This window comes from Schistocerca cancellata, chromosome 7 (assembly GCF_023864275.1).
Source record: "Schistocerca cancellata isolate TAMUIC-IGC-003103 chromosome 7, iqSchCanc2.1, whole genome shotgun sequence".
Lineage (NCBI taxonomy): Eukaryota > Metazoa > Arthropoda > Insecta > Orthoptera > Acrididae > Schistocerca > Schistocerca cancellata.
In genome coordinates, this window is record NC_064632.1 from 422599023 (window position 1) to 422617684 (window position 18662).

The 18662-nt window shown below is 37.7% G+C and overlaps 1 protein-coding gene across 2 annotated transcripts in view; it reads left to right on the forward strand.

The window, feature by feature from the left end:
* LOC126092619 (U4/U6.U5 tri-snRNP-associated protein 1) overlaps positions 1-18662 on the forward strand; it is a 69632-nt gene that overhangs the window by 42032 nt on the left and 8938 nt on the right. For both annotated transcript variants that reach the window (XM_049908335.1, XM_049908336.1), the window contains 13 exons: positions 3206-3547; positions 3654-3850; positions 3961-4089; positions 4172-4288; positions 4371-4524; positions 4690-4853; positions 5049-5241; positions 11545-11675; positions 11842-11997; positions 12130-12211; positions 12307-12505; positions 12594-12734; positions 12915-12996. In XM_049908335.1, the coding sequence (XP_049764292.1) occupies positions 3206-3547; positions 3654-3850; positions 3961-4089; positions 4172-4288; positions 4371-4524; positions 4690-4853; positions 5049-5241; positions 11545-11675; positions 11842-11997; positions 12130-12211; positions 12307-12505; positions 12594-12734; positions 12915-12996 (2087 nt within the window). The remainder of the gene's footprint in view (positions 1-3205; positions 3548-3653; positions 3851-3960; positions 4090-4171; positions 4289-4370; positions 4525-4689; positions 4854-5048; positions 5242-11544; positions 11676-11841; positions 11998-12129; positions 12212-12306; positions 12506-12593; positions 12735-12914; positions 12997-18662) is intronic.

Consider the following 18662-nt stretch of genomic DNA (forward strand, 5'->3'; position numbering starts at 1 on the left):
TCCAGGAATGGAGAAAAATCATTTTGAAAAAGTTTCCTTTAACTCTGCCAGCCTTTGTTCCTTAGTATGTTAGTGAGAAGGGAGCTTGATTTGAAACATTGTCTAACACACTGCAGTTTAATCAAATTGTGTTTGTAGTCATGAGTGCTAGGAAAATATCCTTTAAATCTGTTTTTAATTAATTGGAGGACCTGGTATTATTTTGCAGAACAAGTCAAAAAAGCTGTTTTCTTAGCTGTCTTCTATGTGATTAGTAGATCTGTTAATCTGCATAGATTTTGAAAGCAGTTTAGTACATCATTCATATGTAGAAGGACTGGAGAGCTAAAAAAAACCATGCAGTTTAAATTATACAGTAAAAGTTATTAAACTTGTCAAATTTCCTGCAAAAACTGAAACATTATAGAAACACATTAGAAACTTAGATTCTACAATGACCTGTATGGCTTCTATACTGAACATAGGATACAACCTAGTACTTCCCATTTTCACTGTACAAAACCTTCCAAACATGGAAATGTCATTTATGAAACACACACAAATTTTCTATGTTTCATTTCTTATTTCATCTATGAACATGTAAATGTGCTACTCAATATTTTAATTTTTAGGTTAATTTGTTTTTGGATAACTTTTAAAACAGATTTGTCACTGGACATTGAATGCTTGTCTCCAAATAAACTACATTCACTCATGTGGTTTTCCTGGTAGTAACATCAGATAGTTACTGAATAAAACAGTCTTCAACCTGAAGATTAATTTGAGCACCACAGTGCTTTATTAAGTTGGTAGGGTGAATGCTTGCACTTTTCTCCAACACTTTTAGATATCCCAGCATCAGTGTGATGGACTTGCATTATTATGCTGTGTTCATTAAATAAAAAATGGCAAAATAATCAAAAATATTACATCACTACTTCTTCCAGCATATTACATTGATGTCCTCTGTCTTTCATATTCTTACTAATGATTCTGTTTGCAGTTTGATATTAAATGTGTGGATGGACAACATCAATGTTATGGCACCTTTTTTCTGTTTATTATGGCTGAGTGATCTTCTTCTCTTTAACATTGATTTGCAGAGCACCTTAATAAGTTTGCAAATACGTGCAAAAATACAGCAAAAATCAGCCAGGTCATCATTTTCTAACTGTAGATTGTTTTACATAATCCAAATAATTGAATATAGGTATACATCATTGTAATTTTCACACCTGTTCCATAAATATTACGACTACACCTCACAAATTGAGATGACAGAATGATTATGAGGAAATGAGAAGTCAACGCAGTTTGAGGTTAGAAACACACTGCAAAGTAATCTAGTGATGCAATGACCTTATAATTTACATTGTATTTGGTGTGAAAATAAAATCATCCACAACTTTAAGGTCAATTTGAATACCACAATGCTTTTCTGGACGTGGTCTCGTTGAAGGTGGTATGCTGTTGTTTTCTTCCTATCTTTGATTTGTTTTAGCCATTTACAGGAAAACTTTAGTTAAATTTAGAGTTCAAACCATTTCCTAACTTGGCATTTTTCACTTTAACAAAAATTGCCAGATGTGAAAAAAACACTAAATGTCAGAAAAATCCTAGCGTCCAATGTAGTCTTGACTTCTGTATTTGTAGTCTGGTACTTACTGTTGAGCCACCAAAGCACACACATTGGGCATATATCATCAAGGAGTCCATTTGTGCCATAGGTCACACTTCAGGAACGTGTAATATGAGGGGAATGATATTCCTAATTACATAATTCTTCACAAAGTAAGTAGTGTGCTTTTACAAATTTATTCAAAAAATTTGTCCCTAACTTTAAACTTCCAGCTTTAGTCATATGTTTATCAGCACACAATGCAAATAGTGGTGTTATGCAAAATCCTCTCTCTCTCGTGGCAGGTTTTTTTTTTACTCCCCATATCTGTCCACTGCCCAAGCCACACACATTTAGTGAATAATTATGTATCCTTTACATGTTGTAAGAGAGATTAGTGCATATTTGTGAGTGGAATATGGTTGAGTGTATTCTCTGCCATACACTGAGTGTACTATGAACTTGTAAATTATGTATTGGTGTTTAATATAATAATACAAATGAAATGAAACATTTTTACTAATTGAAAATGAGAACATTTGATTTTAGTAAAACTGAATGTTGGAAGTGAGGAACGTGTTTTGACATAGTATGTTGGTAATAGGATGCAGGTTAATATTGGGGAACATGAAAGTCAGTAAATGTGTGCATGCTGTACTAGCCTCTGAAATAGTGAAGGACTAATGTGTTTCCATTGCATTCACAGAGTGTGGATATGGGTGAGTGAGTAGCAGAAAATAGGATCAGTTAAATAAATAATGATGTATATGAGGGTACCACTGCCTGAAACAATGGAGTCACTGATGTGGAAAATGTTTTCTCTTGGATAGCGAGTTATAAGCTCACTTTGTTTCATAAATTCCTGTCAGGTGTCTCCTCTTCCCTGTTTCGTATATTTAATTTGAAAGTGTTCTATTTCCAACTTAAGCATAGCTAATATTTCAAACAAACCTCTGTATTAGGTAGTAATAATTTTTTATCTGTTTTCTGTTTGAGCTTTTCATTTTTAGATTCATTTTAATTTTGTTGAAAATATTGTTTTCTGAGAGATATTTTGTTGAATTATTTCATTTGCAAACAAACCATATGTTATAAGGCCTCTTAAGTAACTTAATTCTTCATACTGCAGCAGCTGCACTTGCTGCTCTCCCTTTTTTAATAAGTTCAGAATTTTGTGTTGGTTTTGATTACATTGCCCAGGAGGATACCTGAAGGAATGAAAGTTGATAGGATTAGAGTGAAAATTATGTTTCCCATTAGATAACTTTTAATTTTTTAAATTGATAGGGTAGAATTTGTATATATATATTGCATGTATATGTGTATATTTATTTTATTAGTTCATTAATGAAAATGAAATATTTTGTTAACAGAAATAATCAGTGTTTCCAGTTTTTCATTTTCTGTTTACCTCAATGAAACCTCCACCTGTGTGAACCAGTGACATTTAATGTGATTACAGTTCTTGCTGCCTTTTTGTGTTGCAGTTTCTGTAGTTCTGTAATTAACAAAATACTTAAGTATTTAAAGCATGGTAAAAATTTATTTGGTTTGTTTCACTGTTGTGGTTTTTGTTTTCAAAAAATGAACAAAAAAAATTCTTTTTAGATGATGATGTTGTGGTTGTACCACCCCCTCCAAAAATCTCGGCAAGACCTTCACCACCACCTCCGCCATCAATATCGTTATCAAAGAGCAAAGAAAATGATGCTGCTGCTGCTCCTACTAATGCCGCCACTGCCACTGCTACTACTGCAACTGACACTCAGTCCTACCAGTCATTATCAATCGAAGAGACAAATAGATTGCGAGCACGACTGGGGTTGAAACCATTGGCAGTAGAACCTGCTGCCCCAACGGCTGAACAGAAAGAAAAAATGAAAGAGAGAGAGGAATCAGGAGCAACACTTGGTGGAACAGACATGGGAGAGTTTGTTCATAAGCCTGCAGGTTAGTGTTGTAGAAAGCTTATAACAGTTAAAACAAACAAAATTGTGTGTGGTCCAGAAAATATACTTAATTATTTTTTTTATTTTTTAATTTTTTTAATTTTTAGAAAGCATAACAGAGAAAGTGAAAACTGAAAAAGTCAGACAGAAGGTGCAGGAACACAGGGAAAGGAGGCTCTTAGAATCAAAGATGCTGAAAGTAAAACCCTTAGGAGAATCTGATGACGAAGAATACAGTGATGTGGCAGCTTGGGTGCAGAAGAACAGAAAACTACAACAAGAAAAGGAAAAAGCAGAGAAACAGGTGTGGCCATTTGCTGCAACATAAGATGTATTATGTAGCTTTTTTTATTACCAGTACTTTCACATATCTTTGTTGTTGTTGTTATTTCCCATTTATTTGTCTGCACCCAGGCAAAAATGCTGGAAGAGCTTGATGCTGAGTTTGGAGTTGGAGACTTGGTGGAAGATGAGATGAGAAATGAAAAGCGAGAAGCCTATACATCAAAGGATCTTCGTGGACTTCGTGTTGAACATGCTGTTGTAAGAATGTAACATATTTTGCACATGTTAGGTCAGTTGATAAAGTTAAATATTGGATCTACTAAACTCTCTTCATTTTCAGGACCGGTTTATGGAAGAGAGAGAGGTTATTCTGACACTTAAAGACAAGGATGTGTTGGATGAGGAAGACGATGTTTTAGTGAATGTGAATCTCGTGGATGAGGAACGCTATGAGAAGGTAAAGTTTGAAAGCCTGTCTGGTCGTCACAGCTTTAGAGTTTAAAGTTTTGTACCTAATACTTCGTACACTTTTCTTGCAGAATGTTGAAAATAAGAAACTAAAACCAAATTCGAGGGGCTATAATGTTTACGAAGATGAAGGTTTTGATGAATTTGGAAATTATAGGAGAAAGGAAATCCTAAGTAAATATGACGAGGAAATCAAGGGTGCAACGAAACAAAGTTTTGCAATAGGTTAGTTTTACAATAATGAGCAAATTAATAACCATAGTTCACTCTGAGTACTGCTGAAGTCTGAGATGTAAGCAGGTTCTTACAGAACATAATCTCTGTATGGCTCTGGAAATTTTTATTTGTGATCTGTTCAAGTGCATCACAGATGTCTTCCTCTTTTCATAGGAGAAGATGTGACTGCAGAAAAACAAAAGCAAGCCTTAGAGGCAGTGCGTAATCGCCTGCAAAAGAAAAGAGTGGAATCCCTTGTCCTTCCTGCACCACAGCTTGCATCGGAGTACTATACTGCAGAAGAAGTAGAAGTAAAGTTCAAAAAACCCAAAAAGAAGGTAAGTACCCATTTTCAGTTGATAAATTTTTTATGATAAATGGTTAAACATTTATCCATTTATTTAATACTTACTGTATTGAGCCAGTTATGTAAGCTATGATGAAGCGCTAATATCTGCACTTGTAATCTAAGAGACACAGGTTGTTCAGTGACACCTAACTGAAATTAAGATTTTGTTCTATTTCATGTAAAGGTTCGAAAAATTCGCAAGAAGCCTCTGAAAGCAGAGGAGTTAGCTAATCAGGTACCCAGCACGTGGGACTTCGCTACAAGATCTATTAAACGGGAAGAAGGTAGTGATGCAGATGAGTGTGTTACAAATCCATTGAATCAAGTTGTTGTGAAACAAGAACCAGATGAAGTGATGGATGTAGATGATCTACCACGTAAGTTTTATTGATACCTTGACAAAACATTTAACACTGTAGACAGTCAGCATTGTCAGTCTGTTCAAGACATAAATCATTGAAGAATTAAAAGTGACAACACACCAAATAGTTGAGGCCACAAGTTGTTAATAGGTACATAAACGAAAGTGAGGCTATTGCTAGCTTTTGTACAAAGGATTCATTCGAAAGCCATCACCTTTCTCAGTCATATTTGTTTGTCTATTACCTACTCAAGGTCTAAGCTATATAGTGAGTTATCATTTTTACTCCTTCCATTATTTATACCCTACTAAAAACTTTTGGAAATATTGTGTAATTTAATAGATAAAAAATTGTACTCGCCAAGAGGCAGCAGAATGCACACATAAAAGAAGGTTATAATTATGCAAGCATACGGAGCTAGTTGCTCCTTCCACCAGAAGGATTGAAGGGGTTAGAGGAGAGGTGAAGGAAAAGGACTAGAGAAGTCTAGGAAGAGGTACTTTCCTTCTCATCCTGTCCAGCAAGTCTCCCCTGACCTGTGGTTCTGGGTGACTTTTTCAAAATCTACCCCTTTTTATAGACCTCTTCAGTTCTTTTCCTTCACCCCTCTTCCTTCCTCTTCAGCCTTTCTGCAGGAAGGAAGAGCCACTGGCTCCGAAAGCTTGCATGATTATAACCTCCTTTTATGTGCGTGTTTTGCTGCTGCTTGCTGGTTAGGTTTTATTATCTATCCAATTGCATTGTATTTGTAAAAATTTATTGTTTTCATTGTTGTATTAGCCCACTAAAAACATTCATTTACAACTCTTTACTCTAGGCATTAGCAGTATTCACATTTCAGTTAAAATGTTTCTTATGCAATTGGATGCTTATGAAAATGATAGTTTGACCAAAACTAGCTCTGAAAATAAATGATCATTGCAACAGCTTTCCATTGTTCTACAGTGTCAGTGTAGCGCTGGTTGCATGAAACGTGTGTGTGTGTGTGTGTGTGTGTGTGTGTGTGTGTGTGTGTGCATGCAGCTTTTCATTATTCTACTATGTCGGTGTAGCACTGGATGTGTCAAACAGAGGTGTGCGTGCGTGCGTGCGTGCGTGAGTGTGTGTGTGTGTGTGTGTGTGTGTGTGTGTGTGTGTGTGTGTGAGAGAGAGAGAGAGAGAGAGAGAGAGAGAGAGAGTGATTAAAGATAATGACTGAGTCGTTCCCTTAAGAAGCCACAGTGTACGGCTCTCCTCTGTCGTCAAGTGTTTAAACCTTTTACATATGTTCCATATTGTGATAGGTAAATGAAATTTCAGTTTAGTGATGCTTTTGTAGAGTGCAAGAAGTCAATAATAGCTGGAAGTATCTGATTCTTGCTCTCTGTCAAACTAGCCTCTGTCTCCACTGCTATAAAAAGACTTGAATGAAGCTGTATCAGTCTTAAATCATTACATAAAAAATCCTGCGTATCATCACAGATAACTGTGCAATAAAGAATAAAAATATTTGATGGCTTAGTACTTGAGTACACTGGCTGCGTCAGGTAGATTTATGAAGAATTAAAATTTTCCTTGGTGTGTCCAATCATTTATGTCTTGTCGTCATGTGTTTCCCCAACAGGGAAGATCATTTTCCCAAACAGGGAAGATCAAAAAGAAGAAAGAGTATATTTTTGTGCCAGAAGAAGTAGTGAAAGTGCAGTAGCACATGATACTCGATTTTAAATAGCATCTGTGACCATTTTTTATGAAGGCGATGAAGAATGGCAGTGAATCATTTATGATAACTAAACATCACAAATTCATCTATGAAGGGAGGGAGGTGTTAAAAATAAGCAAGTTCAAAAGCTACAGGCACCTATGTTCTACACAATTACACTGCCTCTCAATAGCCAGAACTATGCAGTTGCAATTAAACTTGCAGAAAAGTATCTCTGATACACATGGATCTCAAATGTGTAGCTGGTGAGGTAATATCTGACAATGATTCATCATTTGAAGAGTTTTGAAAAATCGTATGCTATAGGATGTTTTAGAAGTTTTGACATGCACACAGATTAAGCCACTTTTGTGCTAATTTCTTTTAAAGTGCTTTTGGTTTGTGCCACAAAACAAAGTTGTACAAATATCCTCCTATAATTTATTTCTATTTTTACTAAGAACATGACTAAAGTCTTGACTGTCTTCTGAAACATCGTCTTTCTTGATTTTCATAAATTCTTTAAATAGTTTGAAATATATTTCTTCTACTTTATTTATTTTTTGGTATTGCTTTCTGATAGCGAAATTCTGTTCAGTGGACCGTATGTGTCAGTCTTAATACATGAGTGCAAGAGCTGGGTAATCCCATCACATGTTTTGCTCCTTTTATAGTCTTTATGGATAAAATAAGATGTAGTAAACTTGCACAATAACTCATTTTGGGTTACAGTCCATATTAAATGCAAATATTTAATAAATTGTTTATAAAATATAGTGTGAAAAGTTTTTCTTGTTTTTCTTAGAATTTTGCCTTTGGTTATTATTTGACTCTTGCACTCAGTTCTTCAGTTTGTCTGTAGATATGCACTCCATTCTGGCTAGTGATATTCAGAGCATTGATGGCTTGTAAATTTTTGGCATTATTCTCAGTCCCTTGTAGACCATGGGGTTTGAACAGTTGATAAATTCCTCAAGCTGGTTGCAGCATTATTGCTGCATTATTGCTATTGCAGCATTATTGCTATTATATCACTTTGTACTTCTGTGTATTTTTGAGCACCATTTATATGTGATTATCCTATTTAAATGTTTCGTTACTAACTTTTTAATCAATTTATTTTGTATAAATGTTTAAATATTGTTGCACTATTATTGCTTCCATAAACTGATATTAATCTTGACCACCATATTTATTGATTTTATTTTGTCTTATGTGTCTGAACCTTATTTCATTCTCAAATACACAAAATACACAAAAAGTTATCAGTGAAAAAACATGAGGACATTTACATAAAATGTACGCTGTAAAAATGGAAGAAGCAAACACACAGTAAAAAACATTGATAAAATTAAGTAAAATGCACATTGTAAAAATGGAATATGTGTAAGACATCAATATGCAAAACCTAAATCAGATTTGTCAAACATGTATACAGAGTATCTGGCCTACCTTATATAACAGCATTTGAATGCAAACTGTCTTAACTGTACACACCAAAGTACTAGGTAAAGAAAGCTGCTGGATGGCATTACTATATTGCAGTTATATGACAGTCATATAATTTAAAAAGATAATAAAAAAATTAAAAAATTACAGAAGTGTGGATACACCTCATTATTATAGTACTAATAACAAATAATTTTACATTTTTCTATTACATTATCCAGTTTAATAAAATAGAAAGAAACATTCCACATGGGAAAAATATATTAAAAACAAAGATTCTATGACTTAACAAACGGGATAGCGCTGGTAGATAGGCACAATAAAAAAACACACAAACAAAATTTCAAGCTTTCGCAACCAACGGTTGCTTCGTCAGGAAAGAGGGAAGGAGAGGGAAAGATGAAAGGATGTGGGTTTTAAGGGAGAGGGTAAGGAGTCATTACAATCCTGGGAGCGGAAGGACTTACCTTAGGGGGAAAAAAGGACAGGTATTCACTGACACACACACACACACACACACACACACACACACACACACACATATCCACCCACACATATACAGACACAAGCAGACATATTTAAAGGGAAAGAATTTGGGCAGAGATGTCAGTCGAGGCTGAAGTGCAGAGGCAAAGATGATGATGAATGACAGGTGAGGTATGAGTGGCGGCAACTTGAAATTAGCGGAGATTGAGGCCTGGTGGATAACGGGAAGAGAGGATATATTGAAGGGCAAGTTCCCATCTCCGGAGTTCGGATAGGTTGGTGTTGGTGGGAAGTATCCAGATAACCCGGACAGTGTAACACTGTGCCAAGATGTGCTGGCCGTGCACCAAGGCAAGTTTAGCCACAGGGTGATCCTCATTACCAACAAACACTGTCTGCCTGTGTCCATTCATGTGAATGGACAGTTTGTTGCTGGTCATTCCCACATAGAAAGCGTCACAGTGTAGGCAGGTCAGTTGGTAAATCACGTGGGTGCTTTCACACGTGGCTCTGCCTTTGATCGTGTACACCTTCCGGGTTACCGGACTGGAGTAGGTGGTAGTGGGAGGGTGCATGGGACAGGTTTTACACCGGTTTACAAGGGTAGGAGCCAGAGGGTAGGGAAGGCGGTTTGGGGATTTCATAGGGATGAACCAAGAGGTTATGAAGGTTAGGTGGACGGCGGAAAGACACTCTTGGCAGAGTGGGGAGGATTTCATGAAGGATGGATCTCATTTCAGGGCAGGATTTGAGGAAGTCGTATCCCTGCTGCAGAGCCACATTCAGAGTCTGATCCAGTCCCGGGAAGTATCCTGTCACAAGTGGGGCACTTTTGGGGTTCTTCTGTGAGAGGTTTTGGGTTTGAGGGGATGAGGAAGTGGCTCTGGTTATTTGCTTCTATACCAGGTCAGGAGGGTAGTTGCGGGATGCAAAAGCTGTTTTCAGATTGTTGGTGTAATGGTTCAGGGATTCAGGACTGGAGCAGATTCGTTTGCCACGAAGGCCTAGGCTGTAGGGAAGGGACCGTTTGATATGGAATGGGAGGCAGCTGTCATAATGGAGGTACTGTTGCTTGTTGGTGGGTTTGATGTGGATGGATGTGTGAAGCTGACAATTGGACAGATGGAGGTCAACGTCAAGGAAAGTGCCATGGGATTTGGAGTAGGACCAGGTGAATCTGATGGAACCAAAGGAGTTGAGGTTGGAGAGGAAATTCTGGAGTTCTTCTTCACTGTGAGTCCAGATCATGAAGAGGTCATCAATAAATCTGTACCAAACTTTGGGTTGGCAGGCCTGGGTAACCAAGAAGGCATCCTCTAAGTGACCCATAAATAGGTTGGCATACAAGGGGGCCATCCTGGTACCCATGGCTGTTCCCTTTAATTGTTGGTATGTCTGACCTTCAAAAGTGAAGAAGTTGTGAGTCAGGATGAAGCTGATTAAGGTGATGAGGAAAGAGGTTTTAGGTAGGGCGGCAGGTGATTGGCATGAAAGGAAGTGCTCCACTGCAGCGAGGCCCTGGACGTGCGGGATATTTGTGTATAGGGAAGTGGCATCATTGGTTACAAGGATGGTTTCCGGGGGTAACAGACTGGGTAAATTTTTTTATAGATGCAATGGATATAATAGAAAAGTACTTGTCATTTAACACTGTGTTATATTAATGAATTGTATCAATACTTATGATATTTTTAAAGATATGACTTTCATAACCACCATGTAGTACTGCCATCCAGCGGTTTCCTTTACCTAAGGCTTTGGTGTGTACAGTTAGTTTGCACTCAAATGTCATTACATAAGGTGGATCAGATATTCTGATCAATGTGTGACAAATCTAGTGTAGATTTTACATATGAATGTGTTACATATATTCAATTTTTATGATTTGCATTTTATTTAATGTTATTGATGTTTTTCACTGAGTGTATACTACTTCCATTTTTATGGTGTACACTTTATGTAACTATCTTAATGTTTTTTCACTGATAACTTTTCGTGTATTTTTCATTTAGAGTATTTGAGAAAGAAGTAAGATTGAAACACATTAGACAGAGTAAAATTAATAACTGTGGTGGTCAAGACTAATATCAGTTTGAGTGCGTTAAGTCAAGTATTAAATTTATAAACTTATGAATGTCTCTTGAGGCAGCATATCTCATGGCACTCAAGTTACTCATACTATATTCATCCAATTTTTGAGAATGAGAACACTTAGTGACTTTCAATAAACTTTGGATGTGATTTGAAACCTTTTTGACACTTTTTGCAGCCAGTGTCTACATCTACCACTGAATGTACCTGCAAAATGATATTATTATATGACACACAGTTCAGGAGATAAGAAGTCATAAACATCGATTTGTATTTCACATGGGATCTGATTCTTTAAAGAATAAGGGGTTTGGGGGTTACTGGGTGACACTATTTCAGACTATCATTTCTTTTGCTTCTTCTCTTACTCCTGCCACTCCTGCCCCCAAATGTCTCCAATTTCTGCCATCCTGTAGTTCAGAAAGGAGTCTTTTGGTTTGGTAAAATGACAGTGGGAGTAACTATGTACATGACCATACCAACACCCAACTGTTGATTGATTCTGCCTCATTAGTCAGTAATGCACTTGGTGGTTTTACTTGTTCCTTATATAAACAATATTGCCATATTATTTTGGAAACAAACCAGTTATTATAAACTTAATTCTACAGCTCCTCCTGAAGATTTGAATGGACTCAAACTCGATCAAGATGAAAGTGAACTTGAGCTTCATTTAGCTCTGAAAAAGGCAAGGAAGCTCAAACTTAAGGAGATGAGTGAACAATCATCAAGTGTTGAGAAGGTAATTAATTTCAGTTATGACTTGCTGATTACATCACAAATGTCTGTAACTTCTGGGGCATATTAAAATACTGTTTTGTTTCTCATTGTTTTTGCTATCTTACAGATGATTTCATATTTTTCATTCTGAAAATAAATTTTTATATAACTCATTCATTTTGTTTTAGGTTGCCAAAACTATTCTTGATGAGGCAGCAGAAGATGGCTCTGAACAAGGAGGGTCAATTGTACTCAATGCAACAGCTGAATTTTGTAGAACTCTAGGTGATATCCCAACATATGGCCTTTCAGGGAATAGGGATGAGGATGCTGAAGAACTGCTGGTACAAACTTGAAAATAACAAACACAGAAAAGAATAAGGAATAGCATTTTGACTTTAATATTAATTTTATTCTTGTAACTCCTTGTGCCCACCTCATACCGCTGATGCATAATGATCGTCTTTCGTTTTCAGGACTTTGAACGAGAATTGGTGGAAGAGAAGAACAAACAAGATGAAGAAGGCAAAAGAGGGGCTTGGAATGAAGTAGAAATTGGTGAGCCAGAAATTTTGTAATGAAGGAAATCACTTGCTAGGTTGTTAGGTACCAATTCTAAATTAACTTTCACCATTGTTTGTTTTCGTGCACAGATGAAAGACCAGTTGATGTCCTACCAGCAGAAGTTCCCATTCTAGATGCAGAACCCGATGTTGGAGTTGGAGTAGCAGGAGCTCTGCGCTTAGCAGTCAGCAAGGGTTATCTTGAGAAGGAAGATATGAACAAACCGTCAGCTTCTCGTTTTGCTCATTTACAGGCGCAGAATTACTCTATTGAGGACAAAACCCATATGTATGTTTCAGATATTGTTTTCAGGTATTTCATTTTTTGTTGTGTTATTTGTATTCACAACTAAGAATTTAATTTTTTTTGTTTACAGAGATGATGATAAGTTTGGGCGACGTGAACGGTATAATGGGCCAACTTCAGAGTTTAAAGAAAAGGATGGATACAAACCTAATGTAAAACTTGATTATATTGATGATGATGGTCATGTTCTGAATGCCAAAGAAGCATTCAGGTGAGTAAGATCTGTATGAAATATATTAATGCAGCTCATCATTTCACATGACATTTGTATCAAACTTTCATCAAAGTATATTCTATTTTTTCCCATATACTTGATTAATCAAGGAGTGTGGTTTGCTGACTAATATCAATTATATGTATTATTCTTATTCTATTTATTATTTGTTTCTAGGTACCTGTCACATAAATTTCATGGCAAAGGGCCAGGCAAAAACAAAGTAGAGAAACGTATGAAGAAAAATGAACAGGAAGGGGTAAGAGAGTGACTATTATTGCTCACAAATTATGTATAATTTTCATTCTTTTACATTCTTGTCATTTGAAATTCCTTAAATTTTTGGTCATCTGTCTTGTGTTACTGCGAGCACCTTTTCACTATACAGTAAGTGGGGTGGTTTTTACTTTTACTTTTGTTTAAATAATTCATTGTTGAAATTGTTGGGCGAAACGGGGCACCATGATCCTCCTCTTCCTGTCCTCCACGGCTGTGAAGTGAGTGTGTGCATAAAAAAAGTGGGATTTTATTTTGACTGGTACTTCAGCTTGAGGGATAAGGACATGGAAAATTACATACCAACAGCTAGTGTAAATTTGGGGCTCCATCAATCATAATTTTGTGGTACATACTGAGAAGTCACTGTTCGTGGCATACATTTGTGTTCTGACCGCCATGTGTACTACACGCTAATCATGAGATGAAGTTGCAGTTATCTAAGAACAGGCTCGTACTGGGAAACACATGAAGAGTCGTAAGAAAATTTTTTTATCCTATATTGAACACTGGCTTCTTAGGAAAAAAACTGTACATTAAAACTTTACTATGGGATCTTAGTATTCACATGTGGTGTGGGACATGACTAGAGCCCAGATTGTTATTCTTTTATGAAATTGATTTTAGTCTTTCATTTTCTTCAAATAGCCGTTTTTGGGTTTGGACCGTTATTTTAGTTCTTGTGGAGAATAAATATTTAAGTATCCCATACATTGGCACTCAAAAAAATGAGAAGTATTTTACTGAAGAATTAATTCTTTTAATGTGTAACTCACATAAATACATGCACTTGATGTGTATACTTATATACTGAAGTGCCAAAGAAACTGGTACACCTGTTATAGCATAGTGTAGGACCACTGCAAGCAAGCAGAAGTGCCGCAACACGATGCAGCATGGACTCTACTAATGTCTGAAGTAGTGCTGGAGGGAATTGACACCATGAATCTTGCAGGGCTGTCCATAAATCTGTAAGAGTATGAACAGCACATTGCAAGGAATGCCAGATATGCTCATAATGTTCATGTCTGGGATGTTTGGTGGTTAGTGGATATGTTTAAACTCAGAAAAGTGTTCCTGGAGCCAATCTGTAGCAATTCTAGACATATGGGGTATTGCAGTGTCCTGCTGGTATTGCCAAAGTCCATCGGAATGCACAATGGACATGAATAGATGTAGGTGATCAGATAGTATGCTCGCGTACGTGTTACCTGTCAGAGTTGTATCTAGACGTATCAGGGGTCCCATACCTGTCCAACTCGACACCATTACAGAGCCTCCAACAGCTTGAACAGTCTCCTGCTGACGTGGAGGGTCCATGGATTCAAGATGTTGTCTCCATACTGTACACGTCCATCTGCTCGACACAATTTCAAATGAGACTCGTCCGACTGCGCAACGTGTTTCCAGTCATCGATAGTCCAATGTGTCAGTGTTGATGAACCCACACGAGGCATAAAGCTTTGTGTTGTGCAGTCATCAAGGGTACACAAGTGGATCTTTGGCTCGGAAAGCCCATATCAATGATGTTTTGTTGACTGGTTCAATGCTGACATTGTTAAAGACCCAGCATTGAAGCCTGCAGCAATTTCTGGAAAGGTTACAGTTCTGTCATGTTGAACGATTCTCTTCAGTCATCATTGGTCCCATTCTTATAGGATCTTTTTCCAGCCGCAGCAATGTCAGAGATTTGATGGTTTGCCTGAAATGGTTGTACAGGAAAATTCCCATTGTTTCACTATCTTGGAGATGCTGTGTCCCATCGATCATGTGCAGACTATTAACGCCACGTTCAAACTCGCTTAAATCTTGATAAAGTGCTATTGTAGCAGCAGTAACACATATAACAACTGCACCAGACACTTTTACATATCTTTGTATTTGAATATGCATGCCTATACCAGTTTCTTTAGTGCTTCAGTGTATTTGACTACCACCTGTTTCCTAATAAAACTAATAAGAAATTCTATACCTAAAAACAAAGATGATGTGACTTACCAAATGAAAGTGCTGGCAGGTCGACAGACACACAAATGAACACAAACATACACACAAAGTTCAAGCTTTCGCAACAAACTGTTGCCTCATCAGGAAAGAGGGAAGGAGAGGGAAAGACGAAAGGATGTGGGTTTTAAGGGAGAGGGTAAGGAGTCATTCCAGACCCGGGAGCGGAAAGACTTACCTTAGGGGGAAAAAAGGACGGGTATACACTCGCACACACACACATATCCATCCACACATATACAGACACAAGCAGACATATTTAAAGACAAAGAGTTTAACTCTATATGACACTAGTGTAGCAGGTCGATACTTGAGAAGATGTCTCCTGTATTTCTGGCAAGCTTGTTGTCAGTTGGGTGATTTCATATTTAGGATGCTGGATCTTATTCAGCTATTCCCGTTTCTAGAGCTAGGTCATGGTTATTTTATTCAGGGGTGTTGCATACATTGTGATTCCAATTTTTTGTTGAAAAATAGGAGACTTTTATTATTTACCCTTATGAAGTTTTAAATATATGATGTACTGAAAGGTCCGTACATCTCACATTCCAGTCAGAATTTTATTAGTTTGGTGTCTTGTTTTGAGATAGTTCTAATTATGGTTATTGTAGCCTCTTTACGTCAACAGTTTGTTACCTGAAGATCTGCCTGTCATTTTGACAGAAATGTTGCAGTTTTCATCAATTCAAAATTTTCCATTTATTAATTATAATTCCTCTTTGTCTGTTTCTTGTTTTTCAAGGGATCTGTAGTTTTTCAACCATGCAGGAGCTTCTCTCTGTTAAACAGCCATGCCATTTAATGCAGCGATTGACTGAGATTTTCTCCATGCTGCTGTGTTCTACCACAAGATTCCTTGAAAGGCAGTCAGCATTCTTGTGTTTCCATACTTTCGAATTCTACTGTAATGTTGCATTCATAAAGCCTTGGTGCCCATCTCACCAGTGGACCAGATGGATGTTTCAAGGTAGTCAGCCAGCATAGGGAATGGTGATTCATCATGACAGTGAATGATTTGCCAAATAAAAATGGATCAAATTTGTTGCATTCTCGTCATACAGTGCTAGGACTAAAGAATATGTTAGTACTTCTAACAAGGGAACCTCCCCATCACACTCTCCTCAGATTTCGTTATAAGTTGGCACAGTGGATAGGCCTGGAAAAACTGAACACAGATCAATCGAGAAAACTGGAAGAAGTTATTTGGAACTATGACAAAAATAAGCAAAATATACAAACTGAGTAGTACGTGCAAGATAGGCAACACCAAGGACAGTATGAACTCAGGAGCACCGTGGTCCCGCGGTTAGCGTGAGTAGCTGCGCAACTGGAGGTCCTCGGTTCAAGTCTCCTCTCGAGTGAAAAGTTCAATTTTTTATTTTCAGACAATTATTATCTGTCCGTCCGTCTGTCTGATACGAGGTAACTGCGCCGTAGTATGGGTTCGGAAAATATTCATTGACCTTGTTATTGAAGTCGCGAGCTATATTTGCTGGATTCATATTGCCCAGGGAATACATCTCACGTATTTAATGCACTCTCGTCCAAAGTAGCGAACAGTCAACTGCCAGCCAGGGAGCCTCGTTAGCAGGAATACTCTCTCTTCCGTGCACTGTAGTCGACTGACGTCGTGTGTTTTGATGTTTTTTTAGGTGTAGCGTCCCCATACTATGGCGCAGTTACCTCGCATCGGACGTACAGGTAATAATTGTCTGAAAATAAAAAATTAAATTTTTCACTCTAGGGAAGACTTGAAACAAGGACCTCTCAATCCGCAGCTGCTCACGCTAACCAAGGGACCACGGCACTGCTGAGAGCAGATTCTCCTTGATGTTGCCTATGTTGTGCATGGACTACTCTGTTTGTATATTTTGCTTATTTTTTTCATAGTTCCACACAACTTCTTCCTGTTTTCTCGATTCATCTGTGCTCAGTTTTACAAAGGGGGGGGGGGGGGGGGCGTGCGATGGGAGGTTTCCTTGTAAGTACAAGTAAAGATCTTTATTGCATCTTGTTCCAGGAAAACTTGTCATTTACCTGCAATAGTTCTTGCAAGGGATGTGCGTTCATACAGAAGTCCTTTATGAATTGAATTTTCCCTGTGTAGGGACAGACTCCATCTCCATTTACTAGCTGTCCCAGGATTTTTATTTCTTGGGCAACAAAGAGGCACTCATTTAGATTCAGAGGCCTACAGTGTGAACAAACTTCAGCACAGTTGTCAGGTGGCTTACCGTATTTACTTGAATCTAAGCCGCACTTTTTTTCCGGTTTTCGTAATCCAAAAAACAGCCTGCGGCTTAGAATCGAGTGCAAAGCAAGCGGAAGTTATGAAAAATGTTGGTACGTGCCGCCACAACTAACTTCTGCCGTCGAATATGCGCAGGCATGCTTTGTACGCACAAAGATAAATACTGGCGCCAAAACCTCTGCGTCAGTAAATAATATTTTTTAAAAAAAGTGGAAGACGAGCTTTTTTCTCCGCCGCGAGTTTCGACCACTGCATTTTCATACATTATCCAATGACGTAAATACAAATTCCGTATTGTTCATCTTCGAATGTAGCACAATTTCAGTGTACTACGAAAATCTGACTGGCAAGACTGGGATGTTTGTCAATATGGCCAACTCTATGTTCTGAATTTTTTCCTATCTGTGAGAAGAGAGATGGTTGCTAATAGGAACCTGATGAAATTTGAATCACATACAGTATTCTCTTCACCATAAGAATAATACGAATATAAACATTTTGCCATGTATTCTTTCGTGTTTGCTGCTATCTCATTTAAATCCTGTCTGCCTAATAAACTACGAAACTAGAGTGAGACAACAGCAAATGCGGAAGAATATACGTATCGTGTCATGTTTATATTCGTATTATTCTTATGCCTAGTAGTGATACAGTCAGAAATGAAGCACCGCAAGTGACTAGATTTTTAAATCTAAGATGACTCTAATTTCTGTGCAGAATTTGATGTAATAAAGAAGCGGTCACAAAGATTTTCAAACGGAGAAAAATTTTCGCCTAACTCCCGTTCAGAACATGTTCTATCATACGCAGTCTATTATTTGATTCTTGTTGATCATTATCAAAGACAGCAGCAGTGTAAGTAACGTCTGTTGCCATTGTTTCGCAAATGAGACGATTCCTCTCTCTCTCTCTCTCTCTCTCTCTCTCTCTCTCTCTCTCTCTCTCTCTTTCTTCTTCTTCTTCTTCCCTCCTCCTCCTCCTCCTCCTTCTTCTTCTTCTTCTCTCTCTCTCTCTCTCTCTCTCTCTCTCTCTCTCTCTCTCTCTTTTCCTTTTTTTTTTTAATTGTACGCGGCGGTAGCGCGCACAAAAACAAGCCATGCCGCGAGCCGTGACAGGCCTTAAACACGCACTATCAGAATGCGACAAACAATGCATGACACAGTGCAGTAATGCATTTTCAGCTTAAGAGTGACGCAAACACCTATAACAAAGAAAACGGCACTTATCAGATCAAAGCAAAATAAGCAATCGATTCGACCAGAAGGGTACCCGTATAAATACGGACGGAGCGCCTGACGCATAGCAATGGCTACGTGGTAAAGCGTAGCTGCTAAGCTTACGACTCGAACCAAACTACTGTGGCTGTATCGTCATTCATTCGACCTAAATTGTGT